At 39.4% G+C, this 19,609-nt stretch overlaps 1 protein-coding gene across 1 annotated transcript in view; it reads right to left on the bottom strand.

Moving 5' to 3' along the window:
- Window positions 1-19,609, bottom strand: part of hibch (3-hydroxyisobutyryl-CoA hydrolase) — a 57,704-nt gene that overhangs the window by 22,024 nt on the left and 16,071 nt on the right. Inside the window, exons 7-8 of the mRNA XM_079254183.1 lie at window positions 14,783-14,861; window positions 773-918 (exon numbers count right to left, since the gene is read on the bottom strand). Coding sequence (XP_079110309.1) covers window positions 773-918; window positions 14,783-14,861 — 225 coding nt within the window. The remainder of the gene's footprint in view (window positions 1-772; window positions 919-14,782; window positions 14,862-19,609) is intronic.

The raw sequence follows: 19,609 nt of genomic DNA, 5'->3' as shown, positions 1-19,609 counted from the left end.
TCACATTAGCAGCAGATGCAAAGACGATGGGTGCTGCCATGTAAAAAAAAAAAAAAAAGACACGATGTTTGAAAACAACAGGAAGTTATGACAAACCATAAGCAAAGTACGCGCTGCGAAAGAAATTCAAAAACAGACTATAAATCGTAGATTGGGATATCACATTTCAGAAGTGCATGTAGACACATTCATTCATTCATCCATTATCCTAACCGCTTAGTCCAATGAAGGGTCGCGGAGAAGCAGTCTTCGGGTGAAAGGCAGGGCACACCCTGGACATCTCACCAGTCCATTGCAGGCCATATACACAACATTTATCTCATTACTCCCAGTTATCAGATTTTTATCATCATATAAATGGCCTCACTGACTAAAACAGCTTATATGTAAACCTGCTTTAGAGTTACCTACAGTTCACCTGGTTGAAGACAGTCGACCTCCTAATTATTTCTCCATAGTTCCTGTTGAAATGAAATACCTTTGTGATCCATCTCTGCCACAAAAATTCTCCAAAACCAAGGTTACAGGCCTGAACAATCTCTGCCCCCCACTGCTCTGACAGAAAGCCAACAGCTACACACACACACACACACACACACACACACACACACACCTGACCTCTGGACCAGTCAGTGTGTGTTGGCACTAGTAAACAAGGGTGACTCAACATCCAGACACACTGGTTCAGCGTTCATCCCTGGAGTTCAGAGCTGCCAGCCGTTCACCTTGAAGAGGTCGTTACAAGTGTATCTGGTAAGTTGAGCGTCAGCACCTTCTTTGACTCGACAAAGTGTGTGGCGACTCCGGCTCTCTGCACATCACGTCCTTTGAGTCGGAAGCCCGTCAAGGCGAGAAATAGTCCCAGCTTCCCCCGGAGCCTGGGCAGAAAATAGCCGCCTCCCACGTCAGGGAAAAGCCCTGTCAACACAGAGCGGAAAGCATTTCAACTTCTCATACAAATGAAAAATGACAACTAAAACTCCCAAAATCCACTAAAGCACTTCAGCTGTGAGGCTTCTGAATGAGGGCTGACCTGCACGGAGGTCACAGAACATTTCCATCCAGGATTTTCTAGAACAATACTTGTGTTTGTGAATCACTGTGAAAAGTCGCACCTTCCTCAAACGTCGGCCCACTTCACCCAGAAGTAATTACACGTGTTGGCACGCTCCAAAGAGCAGAGCATGCATTATAATTCACATCTTTAATCTGTACGCTGCTCTACCATGTCCATATTCCTGCCCAGAAGGCCACGTTCCTGGTTACACAGGGTTTCCTACAGCTGGTGTGTTGTGGCATGAGGCGAAAGAGAGAGAGGGGGTGAATAGGAGGAAGGGATTAGATGCGTTGACCTGATTTATGGCAGAAAATGTAATATCATAAATGTGGCAGATTACAGAAGCTGTTGTTCAGAATCCCAGTGCAGCAGGGTCAAATCTGTTAATCTCACAGACAGAAGGGTTAATGTTTGTGTGAGGACTATTTTTCCTGCAAGCGTGTCTATAAACAGGCATGAGGAGAGCAGTTATTCATAACTTTAACACATATTTTCACTGACGGATTAGTGTAAATGTGGCAGACGAGCAGGTACTCCCTACAGATGACCAGGAAGCGGAGCTTTTCTTTTCTCAGATCACTGCAGTGTTCTTAAGCTTGCAGAGAACAATGCTCCGGCTTAGTGAGATGCATTTATTTCAGATTTAAATTTGTAGTTAATTGTTGCTCAGAAAATATTTTTCTTTTATGAGCAAAACAGAGAAAAACCCAAAAGTATTTGTATGGTTAGAAATGGAAGTACCCGTGGTTGTAAGAGAGGGAAACAATGTACTAATCTACATTAATTCAATGAAAAACATCAAACAGCACTGATCCATATTAAAAAATATTGATCAAACATGGATACATTCATCATCATAACAGAAATTATAACTATTTTAACCAAACTGTAAAGCAGATGACTGAACCTTGGCAGATTTTTCTGAGTGAGGCATAACCACAGACTGTACATAAAAAGATGGGCGGAGCCTCCGTGACGTCACCTGTAGGTTTCTGAAGAGCTGAATTGAAGCTCGGTGGGTGGTTCCTTCCATCACCATCTTGGCAGGGACATGCGTGTCGTCTCTCTCGGAAAATACAAATATGGGCAAAGAGGTGGAGCTGAGAGGGGGTCTGTGAGCGTCATGATGGATGATTGACATCGAGCGAACTCCGAGCTTTCTGTAGCTAAGAGCTAACCGAGCTAACCAGGAGATAACAGGAGCTAACCAGCTAACGGAGGTAAGCGGGCTAAAGCTAAGTCACATTGTTAACCGTCTAAAAACCGCGGTTGTTCTACATCCTTCTGACTTGAAGCGGGAGATTGGGTACCTGTCAATCAAAAGGACACGCCCCTAAATATGCCGAACTTCGAGATTAAATTACTTTTAAACGGGCGAGTTAGAAAAATTTCACTACCCCCACAGTTGTCATGAAGGTAAACCTGACCTATTAAACCTAAAATGGATTTTAAACCACGCTGTAAACATGTTGATTTCAGCTGTAAAGTTGGTCTTTTTAACATGGGAGTCTATGGGGATTTGCTTTGTTTGGGTGATGGAAAATAACTGTCCTTAATATCGTCCTCTGCCTTTGGTCGTCTTTGTGGAGCGGTCCTGACGGCGGTGTAAGAACAAGTAAACACAAAGCGCCTGGACAATCTTTCTCTTGATACTCTACCTCTACAAAATCTGACTGGTTACAAGACAAATTTCTACACATTTTCATGCTGTAGCTACATTATATCAACTAGCAGCCTTGCTAGCCTCCTGTCTAAACAAACCTGGGTCATGTAGTCAGCACTAACTTAGATACAGAGCATGGACTGAATATAACAGATGGACGGAGCCTCTGTGACGTCACCTGGTTTCTGAAGAGCTGAACTGAAGCTCAGTGGGTGGTTCCAGCCGTCACCATCTTGGCAGCGTGACACGTGCTGTCTCTCTCGGAAAATACAAAAATGGACAAACAGGTAGATCTGAGGGGCGGGGGGGGGGGGGGTTAAGAGCCTGCTTGTAGGCAAGAGCTAACTGAGCTAACTGGAGCTAACCAGCTAGCGGAAGTAGACGGGCTGAAGCTAAATCTGGGCTTGTGCTACACTCTGCCTTCTTGCAGCGGGATATTGATTTCCTGTCAATCAAAAGGACATGCCTCCAACTGTGCCCAATTTCAAGAGTAAATTACTTCTAAAAGGAGGAATTATAAAAAAAATATAATTAAAAAAAAAAAATCACTCCCCCCACAGTTATCATGGAGGTAAACCTGACCTATTAAACCTAAAACGTTTTTTTTGTTTATTTCTGCTGTGCAGTTGGTCTTTTTAACAAGGGAGTCTATGGGGATTTGCTCTGTTTTGGAGCCCCTAGTGGATGAAGGGGGAACTGCAATGTCTGGCACTTCCGCACATGCATCACGATTATTATTTTTTTAAATTTAATCTTTATTAACACTTTCAACAATGGAAAAGAGGCATTATAAAGTTACAAAGAATGACACTCATTTTCCTTTGGAACGCCCTCTATCCCAGCTGGAGAAGAAGTTGCAATCCAGAGGGTTTCATTCGATGGCTGACCTTCCTAACACTATCGGTGCAGTAGACTGAAGACTCATTCAGGATTCATTTCCATGCCTCAACCCTATGAACTCAATATAACAGTGTCTTTTTATTATGGTGATTTGTTTTATTTGGAGAATGAGGTTATGTCCTGATGTCCTAGTTAATAAAACTATTGACCTTTTTCCCAGTTCTGACTGTACCAGTACTTCATCCTTCAGTGTCATGAAATTTTTAGGTATTTACCTGCAAATTAGGGCAAGCTAGCATCTTTTTTCAACTTATGAGGACATTGGCATACTCAACTTAAAAGAATAGATTAAAATAATTTTTAAAGTAATTTTTTAAAATACATTTTTCAACATTCATTAATCGGATGCTGTTTTCTTAAGAAGTTAAGAAATAAATTCAAGAAAAGACTTGTAAAGTTATTCTTGGATGAGACTCAATGAGCTTTCCATGTAAAGGAAATTTACTACCTTTACCAAAAAGCATCAACACGAGGACACGCAGGTTTAGTGTAAACAAAAACAAAACATGAATAAAACAACTTGCAGAAGCCTTCTTATGCAAAAATATAAATCTATCACCCAATACAGCCCCCCCTCAGCCAGCAGGGCCCCATGACTGGCCCATTTCCCCCACTCCTCACTCCTGCCTGGGCTTTCAGAAGATCCCACCCAACCATCAGATCGTATCAACAAGAGGCTTGTTTTTTTCTCTCCCTCGCTTCATTCATTTCCTGTCTGCTGAGGGCTTAATCTTCCCCCCAACCCCGCTCCTGACATCCAGAGCTAAATCCACTGCAAATCACCACACAACAGCTGAATATCTCTCTTTTAAAGTCTGCCCAGAATGCATCAGGATGAAGCTGCTGCATGTTTGAATTTAAGAGTTTGTGTTGAATCAACGATGACTTGCACATCTTTGAAAACTGAAAGTCAACTTTATGCCCGACCCTTCGTTTACCTCTGAGTGCACCATAAAAACAGATCCAAATTAGACCAAAGAAATACAGCAGCACCTAAAACAGAGCTCCTACTTATCAGCTGACTCCAAACTAAACACGTCTGGGGAGTCAGTCTGTCAAGAGCCTTTCAGATGAACATCAGAATCCATCACCCAGCAATGTAAGGAGATTACACCGAGGTACAGAGCACTGAGGACATTACCGTCCTGGTCAGAGCTCCATTCATACCACAAAACCACAGCATTTATGTGTATATAACATGCACTTATATACATCTGTTGCAATGCAACCGTAATAAGCCACCGGGATTTAAATGATGGCAGACTTGTTTATACCACAATGTCAGCTGTGGTTTGTTAGTCGTTAGAGATTTGCTGCTAATCTCCTCTGCACCTGAGAGGAAGACCATCTGTCTAGTGTCAATTAGCTGAGGAGCAGACTATAGCTTTGTGCCACCAGGATGGTCATTTTAACTTACCTTTCTGTCTCAGATGGTAAAAAAATACAAAACACATAAGTTCTTAATGATGAAACAATAAAGTAAGTAAGACAGGTGTCATGCTCTGTATAAAAAGACAACACTAAAAGGAAGTTCCAGGACACATGTAAGCACATTATTGCTTAATTTAAACCAATAAAAGGCCACTTAGGTCTTTAGGATTAACACCTCTCCCACGCAGCATTTTAGTGGCTTAATGAAGATGCTAGTTTCTGTAATCGTGTTGAGGCAGCAGATAGAAAAAAATGCCAGGCTAACTCCTTAAAATGATATCAGTTACATATTCCACTTCATCGCTGCAGCCAGTGATGTTTTCATAAAAGTTTATAGCCAATTGAATACGTGTTTGGTGTTTAAAACCTCCTTTTCCTGAGATGTGATCTGTTTCTCTTCTGAATAATGCAATTCTGATATTTTTCATCCTCCAGGTGGTTCAGATCTTATTCTGTAAATCTGTTCATGAGATTTGTGACAGACGTCTGTAACTGCTGCTACATTATTAGTACTAGTTTCTAAAAACATATAAGGAGTACCAGAGCAGACTCTAGTATGTGTAAAACATGTCAAATGGAAGACCACTCGTAGGCTGTGTCTTCCATCAAAACAAATGCTGATTCAGCATTTTTAATCTAACTGTACCAACATTTAATTGCTTATTCCTCTGCCCCAGTTCAGACTGTAGCTTTGTATTTCTTAGATAAAACCGAGCTGATATGTATGCAACATGTCTGCTGGCAGCTAAACGTCTTTGAAGCCTAAAAGAAATGTTTAAATGGCTTTGTTGCACAATGACAGTAAAGGCTTTCTATTCTATGCTTCACTTGAGATGGAGGGAATAATATGTTTTAATTATTCTCAACAGGGTTGTTCATTATCTTAAAGATGTTTCATTTAAGTTTTAGGAGCTTTCAGGATCTTTGATTGCCATATTAAGAGAAAATTCTACCATCTCTGAGTTTTCATTGCTTTGCTTGGCCACGACGTGAAACTGAAAAGCTCTTGAGCAGGAAGGCCACTTTGTCTGTTAAATGCATGCCATGATTTCAGTTTCTCACTGATTAAAAATATGCATAAGAGGCAAAAGCATTATTACAGGCCACGTTTTGGCTTCAGTCTTTCAGATAGAGTTGCATATTAATCATACTTGAAGAAAAGAGAAACTGGGCCAACCAGTCTTTCTGAAATGGATAGATGGTTTTTATTACAGCTGGCTCCGAGTCGGATGCTGCCTCGGCTGCTCAGCCAGGGACAAGCGAGACGGAGGGTTCAAAGGTGGATCCTCTGAGCTCCAAGCTGAAGCATTTAGAGCGAGGCTGTAATACGCAGAACGAGACATGTCTTTTAAACAAAAAAAGAAACTATCAATACTTTTCTTTCTTTATTTATCATTGGCTGGCCAGTGTTTTTGTTTAACCAGCAGGCACGTGTCGAACATGGAGCGTAGCCAGTGAGTCACAATTTCAAAAGCACGTACACCAGTATAGAAAAAACTCCTCCGCTTCAAACCCAGAGATAAAGAACTGTTCATTATCTGCCTTTGATTAGCTCAGACTTTGATATCTTTCTTCTGTAAATACGGGGGTAAAAGTACACACACGGATAAACGGGCCAAAACAAAGGGTGCTGGGTGCACTTGTATAACAACAGACCTGTTCCATGGTGCAGGGTGAAAGATTTTGGGTTGTATTCTGGAGAAGAAAAACCTGATTTTTCAGATATCAAGATGCTTTTCATACTTCTAATAACTACTGAGGCGGTCCTGTGTCTTCATCCCAGAGACCGTTGCTAGCTGTAGATTACACACTGACTTCAGAAGTCTATTTCAGGATGTTACGACCCCCGTGGGGTTTAGGGGTAAAAGGGGGTAAGGGGTGACTAAAAGTTCACCAATTTATTTACAAATAAGTGAATTCGCCAGAAAACAATAGGGGGCAACTTAAAACTTCCCACCACGGGAGAGATGATTTTGTTTCTTAATAAAATAAAACAAAACAAAACAAGCTCTGTAATCACAGACAAGGTCCACACAAGGACAATACCAAAAGGAAAACAAAACTACAGGCTCTGTAAGTCTACAGCAATGTAGAGTCCCAGAAGGCAAATGCTCAGCACAGACCACAGACAACAGCACAAGAGTGGCAAACTTTGTCACACTCAGACACAGCTGCCCTGAATGGGGGTGATGGTGTCTCTTAAATAGTAGAGTGGCAGGGAGGTAGCCAATGAGCTTTGGTCCTGGAAGTCCTCCACCAATCCTGAGGCACCAATGGTAGAGGCGGAGATGAGGAAGACCGACCAATCAAGCATTTGTGCGTAGGGTGGCCAGGTGTCACGCTTTGTGTGGGATCGTCGAGCCTTTCTATTACTTTTCACACGTCCCACAAAACGGAGCGCTGTCCTGCATCGTTACGACCAGGCTTCACTTTTGTGAAAGAAAAAAAACAAACAAAACAAAACGGACTTTTACTACTTGTGTGTGGCAAAATATTTGACGGCTTTCACATCACACCGCCTGCTGATTTGATTGACACTCATGTCAATCAAACTAGGAGGTGGGACTTCATGCACATCCAGGATGCACCGGCGCATCCACTAACAAAAATAAATGAATAGAAAAACAACTGATTGATCACGGAGAACAGGGAGACGACCGCAGCGAAGAAGAAAAGAAAGTGTTACAACAAAGACTGGGAAAGCAGATATTCCTGGGTTTAACCTGTTCGAGGAGACTGAGAGGGTATCTTGTGACGTTTTTCAGAGTAATTTTTCCGTGTCACACGATGGGAAAATGACGTGAAACGGCACCAAAAATTCAAGAGTCACAGAAAAACACGCTACTCAGAGGGAGGCTTCCCAGACAATGGACATGTTCCTGATAAAGCCTCACCTGCTAATTCTGTTTGATTCTTTATAATGTGAAAGGAACAAGGAGATGGTACTCAAGCTTTTACTGTTTCCCTTTGTCAGAGAACTTGAATTTCAATAAAAAAAAAATCTAGGAGCAGATTGGTTATGTTTGGATGATAATTTAATTTCCAAAGAGCAGAATATATAGGTTTTAAAAAAACAAAACAACAAACTTTGTCATAGAAGAGTGGAATCACACATTGTCCCACATTTTCATCGTCTTTGTCCCACATTTGATGAGAGAAGATCTGGTCACCCTACTTGTGCGGGTGCTGGAAACATCCTCCTCCACACTCCAGCCGGCTTGGGCCGTAACACAGGAGCTCTCCCAACATTAGGACAAGCATCTGTAACGTGTGCAGTGATTGACGGGAGGTGGGATAATACATCAACGTACCGACTCAATGATCAATGAGCCAACTCCCCCTCAACAACCTTCTTGCTAACCCCAACGCCACCATTTAGCCCCGGATATCAGGTTTAAGACTGTAAATAGGAACAAAGTTTTCTCTACACTGAACACTTTAAAGCTAAAAATCCAGAATACTTTTGTTGCTTTTATTGAGTTGTTACGAATATCAGTGATCGTGTGCGGTCGCCTTATTGGATGGCTGACCCCTGAGTTGTTGAACTGAATTCTGTTGTATCAAACCACTTAGATGCTTGGTGACTGGTCTAGATCAAGTAAGCAAGCAGCGACTAGTTAAAAGGAAAACATTTGTAATGCATCACTCATTAAATGCTGTTATTTACGTGAATCCAAATGTTTATAGAGCCTTATTGCACTTGAAGATGTGCTGCCCTTCCAGGAGCTCCACACTCCTCATGGCTGTCAGAGAGCTCATAGAGATGTTTGAGCCAAATGCAGCTCACATGAACTAAGCGGTAACCTCTGGAGCTGATGAATGGAAAGCGCATGGGAGGTTAACCAAACTGCAGCCCTCAGACTTCAGGCTGGTTTAAGATCACCATTCGACCCAGGATGACGTCAACCAGATGAAGGATTCCCACTGACGTTTCTACACTAGTGCTTTTGGTGTTTTTAACGACACATCGACAACAGCTGATTGCTGCAAAACTTGAAATGTTTAACTGACTTTGTGCAATAACTTTAGTAGCACAAGTGCTGATAGTTTCTGGGCCTGCCAAGTTTAGTCAGTTATCTTTATGTTGACTAATAAAATAGTCAAAGACTAGTTTAATTGTCGAATAATTACTTATTATTTCTAAACGTTTAGTTTCTCTCAGCACTGCCTGTTTTAGCCTACCTTCTGCAGCCCTGTCTGCTTTCTGTCCTTACTGCACCTGTGCAGGAGTGGCCGTTGGGGTCAGCCGTGACGTCACCAGACAGGTTACGCCCAAACAGCCGCACCATGGCGAGCCGGTAGCGGAGCTCCAGAATTTGGGAGCATTTTATAAAAAGTCAAGAGAAGCATGTGCCATGCAAAGTCTGCAGGGTGGAACTTTGCTTTGGGTTTTAGCTGCCGACTTTATTTGATCTTGTAGCAATAATCAATAGCTAAAAATGTAGTTTGATGCCATAGAGAGATGAAGTGAGTGTCTATTTATTTATTTAATTCTAAGCCCAGTTCCTTGTTTTCCTTATTTTACTTTAAGCTGCAAAGCTCTAGCTGGAAGCTAAAGATGGTTATGTAAGAGCAGCTGCATGGTGGTGGATAAGCTACACTTTACATATGATCCAATTAGTCGACTAAGTAACAAATTATTGCTGACTAGTCAGATATCAAAATAATAATTTATGACAGCTCTATATGTTTCCTTGATCTAGCTTCAATTTGATGAATTTTTCCAAAACATCTTAATTCTGCTGATGGCATCTTATCCATTCCTGACATACGTGGCAGTAAAAGATGCATGGGAGGAAGGAATGAGGACTGTCAGAATGGAAAAAAGGAATCTTCTCCAAAGCCATCAGATAGCCTGATGAAAGCTGTTCTGCAGGATCAGCTCGTCACAGCAGGGATCACCAACTCCAGACTTCTTGGGCCAGTGTCCTGCAGGTGTTAGAGCAGGGGTAGGCAATTCCGGTCCTCGAGTGCCACAGCCCTGCAAATGTTAGGAGTTCCCCTGCTGCAGTAAGCCTGATTCAAATCAATGGCTAATTAGCAGACTTGTGCAGAGTTTGATGTCAAGCTCTGCACAAGTCTGCTAATTAGGTCTGATTCATACCAGATGTGTTGCAGCAGAGAAACTCCTAACATTTGCAGGACTGTGGCACTAGAGGCCCGGAGTTGCCTACCCCTGTGTTAGAGGTTTACCTGCTGCAACACATGATGCAAATTAAATGGATCTTCAACAGCTTGTTGTCAAGCAGTGCAGAAGCCTCTTTATGACCCATTAATTTGAGTCAGGTGTGTTGAGACAGGAAAACATGTGCTTGGCATGTGCTGTTCAGGGGGATGAACAGTTCTGGGACTGCAGTGGTCATGAAAATGGCCTTTTCTGTTCAACTTAGAGCAACCAATTATCAGTTGTGTTGAGCTCTTTAGAAGGCTCTTGTTTGATTTGTTTATTGCATATAGATGCTAGTTTGTGCATTTAGCAAATAAACCTAATTTGAAAGAGGCTGAAAAATATTGACTGAAAGTCAGATGAAGACAATTTCAATCAACTCTTTTCACTCCGAAAGGCTCAGCTGTTGGCGTTTCCTTAGCAATCACACATAAAAAACAACTGGATTTGTTCTTTAGGACCATCATGGATCTTTCTACTATTTCAACACACACATGTATTTATCTATTTATTAGCCATTTAAAACTTTAGATTGGGGGTATGTTGGGAACCAGAATGCACAAAACTGTTCCAAAACGGCCATTTCAAGACCTCTCCTGGACCTCTTTAATTTTTTCCTGCTTGACTTTGTCAGAACTGGCCTTTCCAGTGATAACATTCACATATTGTCCAAAGTTTGATATAAACCTAGAGTTACATTAGAGTATGTGTGATATAAATCTAGAGTTACATTATAGTATGTTTGATATACACCTAGAGTTACATTAGAGTATGTTTGATATAAATCTAGTTATATTAGAGTATGTTTGATATAAATCTAGAGTTATATTAGAGTATGTTTGATATAAACCTAGAGTTACATTATATTATGTTTGATATAAACCTAGAGTTACATTAGAGTATGTTTGATATAAATCTAGAGTTATATTAGAGAATGTTTGATATAAACCTAGAGTTACATTAGAGTATGTTTGATATAAATCTAGTTATATTATAGTATGTTTGATATAAACCTAGAGTTACATTAGAGTATGTTTGATATAAATCTAGTTATATTATAGTATGTTTGATATAAACCTAGAGTTATATTAGAGTATGTTTGATATAAACCTAGAGTTACATTATATTATGTTTGATATAAACCTAGAGTTACATTAGAGTATGTCTGATATAAATCTAGAGTTATATTAGAGTATGTTTGATATAAACCTAGAGTTACATTATATTATGTTTGATATAAACCTAGAGTTACATTAGAGTATGTTTGATATAAATCTAGTTATATTATAGTATGTTTGATATAAACCTAGAGTTACATTAGAGTATGTGTGATATAAATCTAGAGTTACATTATAGTATGTTTGATATAAACCTAGAGTTACATTAGAGTATGTTTGATATAAATCTAGTTATATTAGAGTATGTTTGATATAAATCTAGTTATATTAGAGTATGTTTGATATAAATCTAGAGTTATATTAGAGTATGTTTGATATAAACCTAGAGTTACATTATATTATGTTTGATATAAACCTAGAGTTACATTACAGTATGTTTGATATAAATCTAGTTATATTATAGTATGTTTGATATAAACCTAGAGTTACATTAGAGTATGTTTGATATAAACCTAGAGTTACATTAGAGTATGTTTGATATAAACCTAGAGTTACATTAGAGTATGTGTGATATAAATCTAGAGTTACATTATAGTATGTTTGATATAAATCTAGAGTTATATTAGAGTATGTTTGATATAAACCTAGAGTTACATTATATTATGTTTGATATAAACCTAGAGTTACATTAGAGTATGTCTGATATAAACCTAGAGTTACATTAGAGTATGTTTGATATAAACCTAGAGTTACATTAGAGTATGTGTGATATAAATCTAGAGTTACATTATAGTATGTTTGATATAAACCTAGAGTTACATTAGAGTATGTTTGATATAAATCTAGTTATATTAGAGTATGTTTGATATAAATCTAGAGTTATATTAGAGTATGTTTGATATAAACCTAGAGTTACATTATATTATGTTTGATATAAACCTAGAGTTACATTAGAGTATGTTTGATATAAATCTAGAGTTATATTAGAGAATGTTTGATATAAACCTAGAGTTACATTAGAGTATGTTTGATATAAATCTAGTTATATTATAGTATGTTTGATATAAACCTAGAGTTACATTAGAGTATGTTTGATATAAATCTAGTTATATTAGAGTATGTTTGATATAAATCTAGAGTTATATTAGAGTATGTTTGATATAAACCTAGAGTTACATTATATTATGTTTGATATAAACCTAGAGTTACATTAGAGTATGTTTGATATAAATCTAGAGTTATATTAGAGTATGTTTGATATAAACCTAGAGTTACATTATATTATGTTTGATATAAACCTAGTTATATTATAGTATGTTTGATATAAACCTAGAGTTACATTAGAGTATGTTTGATATAAATCTAGTTATATTAGAGTATGTTTGATATAAATCTAGAGTTATATTAGAGTATGTTTGATATAAACCTAGAGTTACATTATATTATGTTTGATATAAACCTAGAGTTACATTAGAGTATGTTTGATATAAATCTAGAGTTATATTAGAGAATGTTTGATATAAATCTACAGTTACAGTTTCATCCTTCTAAAGAAATATTCACATTTATTAGTGGTGTAACAGTACGCCAAAATGTCTTTTCAGGATGCACGCTGGTTTTAAGGTCACGATTTGGTTCTTTTTCAGTACAGACATAAAACTGCTTGACTTTAGTGTAAACAATAACATGTTTATTAACATTTAAAATAAAACCAAAAACAAAAATGAAATCTACCAGCAGTAAATTCCCAAACAAAGATTCTGAAAATATATTTTTTAAAGAAATGTAAAATGATATATGTCCCTTCTTTTTATATTAAAAGTATCTGTGCATGCATGTAAAGGAGGGAGGGAGGGAAAATAAACTTATTTCACCCCAATTTGTATAAATATTAACTGAATCCACAGCTCAATGTAAGATTTAAACTGCACCTGTGCTGTAAAAGATAAAGGAACGTATGTTGAGCTTACACGGTTTTGACATGTTTAGTCATTAACATAATTGCACACATTTTCAGATTAAGTCTGTATTCAAAGTGAAACCTCTTCAGCCATTTTACATTTTTATTTACCTCACAGTATTTATCATTAAAGACATGAGCTGTGAGAAAATGTAAATATAGTGTAATTCTTCTACTACAGCTCTTTTTAAACAGAGACTATTTAAACGCCATAGGGAAGGGTCGTGCGCAGTTCATCCACAACGAGTTTTCATTCACATTTAAAGGGGTCGGGGCGATGAGAGGGAATGGATCACAAACACAGTTCGGCCGAAGACCGGCAGACTGCTTTCATCTTATTAATGTCTTTGTCCTTTTACAAACTTCACTGGGAAGCCAGAGTGCTCTTAAACCGTTTGCAACAATGGAAGATGCTTCTTTAAGCTCTGGTTTCTCCTTAAATTTAGCCAAACCGAAACATCCGCTAACGGAGGCGAAGCAGAGGCCTTAGCTAAAGTGCAAGGCCGTTTGTCTTCGGTTGGGAAGTCGGTATGTCTCCGCTCTGTTCCGACAAATCTGATTACAGACACACATACCGTTACATCCCTAATATTTATCCTAAAAGTGCTTTTTTTAAGGCAAGCCTGAAACTTTTTTCTCTTGTGCTATGTGCCATATTCATTTATTTATTCACCTCAACACATAGATTAGAGATTTCATGATTACTTGATTCCATAATTAATCACAGTATTAAAAGTCACAATCAATTAATTATAAGTTCCATCAATACTGCAACTTTCCAGAAAGGATGTCTGAAACATGCAGGCAGAGCAGGTAAACTCCCAGGCAAAACAAAAGCAAAGTAACACACTGTTCTTGCGTTATCACTTGTGTTGTTGATGTTGTTCTGTGTTGGAGTTGGACAAGTTAGGAAAAGTTAATAACTACAGACAAAACAGATTAAATTATACTTGTCAAACTTCTTTAAAAAGATGACCTAGGTGTCATTGTGGAGGACGACTCACTAGTCTGTAAAACAGCCATAACAAAGCTGCAGTGAAAGGTGGAAATACGTCATAAACTTCACAATGGCTCTGTGAGGGACTGGCAACCTGTCCAGGCCTGCCGCAAGTGGTGGCCTGGCTGGGATAGGCTCCAGCGCTCTACGATCCTGCACTGGAATTAATAAGTATAAAAGATGGATGGATGTTTCATCTGCAGGATAATCACCAGCTATATATGTTAAAGCAACGGTAAACATTTAGTAACTTGATTTAATGACTTTAATGATACCAAGAAAATCCATAGTTATGACATCCCTTATACTCATTTACACATCTCAACAAATCTCCCTTTACTACAACCTAATTTATTCTAATAAACTTCATGGTTGCAGAGATTTATGCTTTTCATTTTGGGTATGCATACTTTTTTTAGCAGAGGCATAAAAATAAATGCAGAGTTAAGATAAGGTCAAAGATCCAATTATGTTTAGTCTAAGTCTTACCGATGGCAGTCTCTGGCATGGCAAACAGCGTCTTCTCAGTGGCCACTCGAAAGCGGCCATGAACGGAAAGACCTACCCCCTGCAGGAAGAGGGAAAACAAGACTAAGAAAACAGAAAAATCAATCCATCATCAAGAAGAGAAAAGGGAGATAACAGGTTCAGATTGGTCAAGGACAAAAAACAGGTGGAAACGGAGCTGCAGACATTAATAACTGTCACCTCCACAGAAAGCTAGAGATTGAAAATAAACAGGCTGGAGCAAAAGTAAACCAGGCTGACCTAAATTTTCAAGACTTTTTCGATCAGAGTTCAACACTGTACAGAACTTTCCACTTGCTGAACCTAAATCACTCAAAAACTAATTTTAGTTTAAAGCATATTTACTTAAACTTATTTATCTTACTGGTTCCATCTCTGCACACACAACTCAGCCTTTTCTGAATGATTTGGTTTTCTTCTCTCATGCCTCCAAAAAGATCTTTAAAAATACTATTCAATTATTGGTTTAGATTTATGTGAGTGTGTGAGTGATTAATGTACGTTGCTCCTGGGAGGGGGGCAGGTGAAGGACGATGAGCAGTGCTGGCCAGAGGACATTTTCAACACAACATGAACTCTGTGATTGTACAGTTGCCTTGGAAACAACATCTACTTGCAAACCTTCAGTTACATCTTCACATACTCAGGGAATCCTTCTGATAATATGAAATCTTGTAATAAAAAGTGTAGAGATGAACTGTTATTATTTGATGATATTCACACAAAACGTAAGTAAACACATCATTCTTCAATTGTGTAGGCAGAATGGACAACCTGACATGTAGTTCAGTCAAAAGCACATTTCTTATAATAATAATAATAATTTCCAGAATGCAGAGAAGACAAACAAGCAAACAAATTAATAGGCACAAAAATCCAAGAACAGGACTTAGATGTAATCTTTTAAGGACAACTTGGCAAATAATTTATTTTAATGGTGCATTCTCATCATGATGGACCGGAGCACTATGCTTTCACACTACTTTACTCAATTGGACTAAACCACCAGAGCAATGTTACGCAGTTGCACCATCAACTAACTGGGTGCAATAATCCCCAAAACTACCACTGACTAACAAGAAAGAAGAGGAAAATCCAGCTCATTGATTGGCCAGGAGCAAAAATGGATCATTTGGATGGATCAATGGATCAAACAATGTTGCAACATCATGTTTAGTCAATCCTTGGTTTTCTGTTTTTACTTTGGTGTAAAAATGGTTTCCACCAGTATCGGTCCAGTATGAGCAGCAGGAGAGGCTGTGAGATATATTGTTGCAAAAGGCTGCATTGTAAATCACTTCCTGTCTTTGGGTGGTCTGTTTGCTTTCATACAGCAACGGGGGTGGAGTAGCCGGCATACTGGTCAGCCAACCTTTTCTTTGGTCAGACCACCACCATGAAACACTTTAATCTGTATCCCATTGGTTCTTTTCTTAACTAACACCAGGCTGAACAAATCAGATATTGTAAAGCCCTTTTGGTTCTGTACCAGTGGATGCAGCTAGCTATCAGTACCAAGCAGAGAAAATGGAGAGGAGGCGGAGAGAAACTGCACAAATGAAGAAAAAAGGGAAACAAAAAGCAATACTTCCTAATTTTCCAAAAAATAATTGAGTTTAATCACAACAGAATGTTGATCAGCTGCCATGGATCATGACGTTGATGTTAGGTGGTGAGGTGACCTGTAGGTTACTGCTTTCACATGACTGAGGCTCTGACCTGACTAATTAGCCCAATTACACCTTCAACATGGTCAGCGAGGCATTTATCTTGGAGGTGGAAAGCTGCACCGTTCTGTATTGTTTTGCCACCACACATCCTGACTATAGAGAAATAAGAACAGGCACATGAGACCTGGTCAGACTGGCCAAAAAACATCTTTGCTGGTTTATTCTCATTAAAGGCTTGAAGTACACCAACTATCGGATAAGGCAATCCTAATGTAACTGAATATACTGACAATCCAACTGCGATAGGGACATTCCACTCTGAAATGCTTCTAGTGGAACAAGGTGCAGAGCAGAAAGCTTGTCAGAGCAGCTTGGCAGCGCTTCCACAATGCCTCCGCCTTCAGTGGAACCCCGGGGTAAAGGCCAGTTTCCACCGGGTGGCTGCGGTGTGTGTCAGATGCATCCCAGAATCGGCTTGTTGGGGCTCTCTGCTTTACATCCATGGAAGATCTCTTTTTGACAGAGCACGCTTCAAGAATGCATCAAGTTCAGCAGTTCAGGTAGAGGCAGGCAGGAAATCAGACAGGAGCAGTGTAAAACATCCGATAAATTTAAAAAATAAAATCCCCTGTTTCGGTTTTCATCGCTAACCTCTGTATACATTACGTCATTACCAGTGGAGCCAGGATAGAACACTGATGCTCAGGAGGGTCTTAGTGGTGTTTTTCTCATCATGGATGCTTACTGTGGAAGTGGAAAATCACAAGATTTTTATTTAACATAAAATATCCTTTTTATAAGAACAAGAGCCGAAAGAACAGCAGATGGGTCAAGATATCAGCAGCTTTGAAAGTGGATGATGAGTTGAACATGAGACTTTAATGCATTCATTTCGATTAATTGATAACATAATAATTAAACTGTTAAAAAAAGTAACGCATTTAATAATGAAACATTTGTCAGTGCACAATTTCCTGGTACACCAATTACACTGGTGCACACTGTAAAAGTGACTATCAACATGCCGAATGACTTTCTCTGTTGTTATTGAAGATTTGTTTACATTTAAACTCTGAATTCTGAAATTCTCCTAATATGTCTCATGTTGCCTAGCAACAAAGAAACTTGCAGCCCATTCTTTATTTATGCGGAATCTGTGTGACATCACTGTGACATCCAAACACAGATCAAAGAACGTAACGCCATGACAACGTGTGATGTAATTCCAGTGTATATAAAGGCCACAGTTCCGAGTCACATTTTGTGGGATCATCGAGCACGGAGTATAGTTGTAAGAAGCATCTGGATTGATTTTCGAATCTTTTCAAGATTGTTTGGTAGACGAGAACGACTTGTAGGAACGTTATATCATTGGATATCGTTTTGAGAAACATCTGATTTCTTAAGTTTAAGCAAAGACTTCAACGTATCTTTGGATATCTTGTTGAGTAATATCTAATTTCTCAACTTTTCCAAGGACTTGAAGGGATCTTTGTACATCTTGTTGGGAAATATTTAATTTCTCAACTTCTCCAAAGTTCAAAGGATCGTTGGACTTTGTGTTGGGAATTATTTAATTTCTCAACTTTTGCAGAGTTCAAAGGATCTTTGGACATTGTTTTTGGAAACGTCAATTAGTCTGACTCCAAGAACAGCAGAAATGGAGGAAAACCAGACAAGAAGACTATGGAGTGATATGGTGGATGAAGAATTAGGGTTCGCTGAAGAAATGGATCCAGGGTCGTATGTCTTCATTTTTGGTGACAATGATGAAGAAACTGAAATGGAGTCCATCACCCAACAAAAGACCCAAGATCAAGACAGGGAAAATTTCATCCTGAATGAGGAGAACCAGACTTCATCTGCAGCTGAAAAACTGTGGACTGGTATGGTAAACGAAGAAATGGGGCCTGTTGAGGACATGGATCCAGAGTCTTCTATCTTCACCACGAGTGAAGAAACTAAAGTGGAGCCCATCACCCAACACAAGACCCCAAATGGCAACACTGAATATGTTGCCCTTCCTGAGGTTGGTGACAACCTGTCCCAGGACTCTGAAACAAAGAGTTCACAGAAAGTCCAGGACTGTAGTCACTCCCAGACATGTTCGACTTCTAGTCAACATGAAGAAACGCAGGAGTTTCCACGTTTCCAGGACCCTGCTGAGAAAACTGCTCCCAGATCTGACTATGTCCTGGAGGAGCGGTCCCATCAACAGACTCCTGGTAAGTCTGCGTATCCCCCTTCACAAGACATCAGGTATAAAGGGATACAATGCCAGACATCTGCTGACTGTGCAGCCAAAATCTCACAGAGAGAACGCAGGTTCCTGAATCCTGCAAATAATGTTCACCAGAGATCACCATCAAATTTCCACCAAACGGAGATGGACTACCTGAGAAATCAGCTGGAAGATCTCAAAGTAAGATTACAGAAGAAGAACCAGTTTCTCACTTTGGAGAAGGAGAAGAGAATAAAAGCAGAACAAGAATCTCAATCCAACCGAAACCAACTTTACCACCTGACCGATGAGGTGGAGGATCTGAGAGCCAGACTCCAGAAGAAGAACCAGCTTCTCACTCTGGAGAAGGAGAAGAGGATAAAAGCAGAGAAAGAATCTGAAAGCACCTGGAAAATGTTTGCTGATTCAGACCAGCAAAGAGAAAAAGAATGCCGTCTCAGAAAACATTATGAACGGGAGCTGCAGAAATACAGGAACATCGCAGAGGAACTGGAACAATCATCAAGAACACCAAGCCCAGAGCTCAGACAGGTAGAAGCCCCCGTGGGAAACCTTGATGAGCTCGAACAGTTAAAGAAACAGTTGGAAGAGCAAATCAAATCCAACCAAGACTTGCAATCCAGACTGATGTCTCAGGAGAAGACGATCGGAGATCTGGAGTGGAAGGTGGCAGAAATGACTGTGCAACTCAAGATGGCAACTGGCATCAATGGCCCTCAGGTACCTGATCAGGTATCTGAACCAGGCTGCCTCTTAGCAGAGTCCAAACAAGAACTGCTCTCTGAACCATCTGTGGAACGAGAATCTCAAGTCCAAGAACCACAAGCAGACTCAAAACCACAGGTGGGCTCAGAGCAAGCAGACTTCCAACCACAG

Source organism: Telmatherina bonti (assembly GCF_933228915.1).
Source record: "Telmatherina bonti genome assembly, chromosome: 15".
Classification (NCBI taxonomy): domain Eukaryota; kingdom Metazoa; phylum Chordata; class Actinopteri; order Atheriniformes; family Telmatherinidae; genus Telmatherina; species Telmatherina bonti.
The sequence above is the reverse complement of the archived record's forward strand: the minus strand, read 5'-3'. Positions and strand labels throughout refer to the sequence as shown.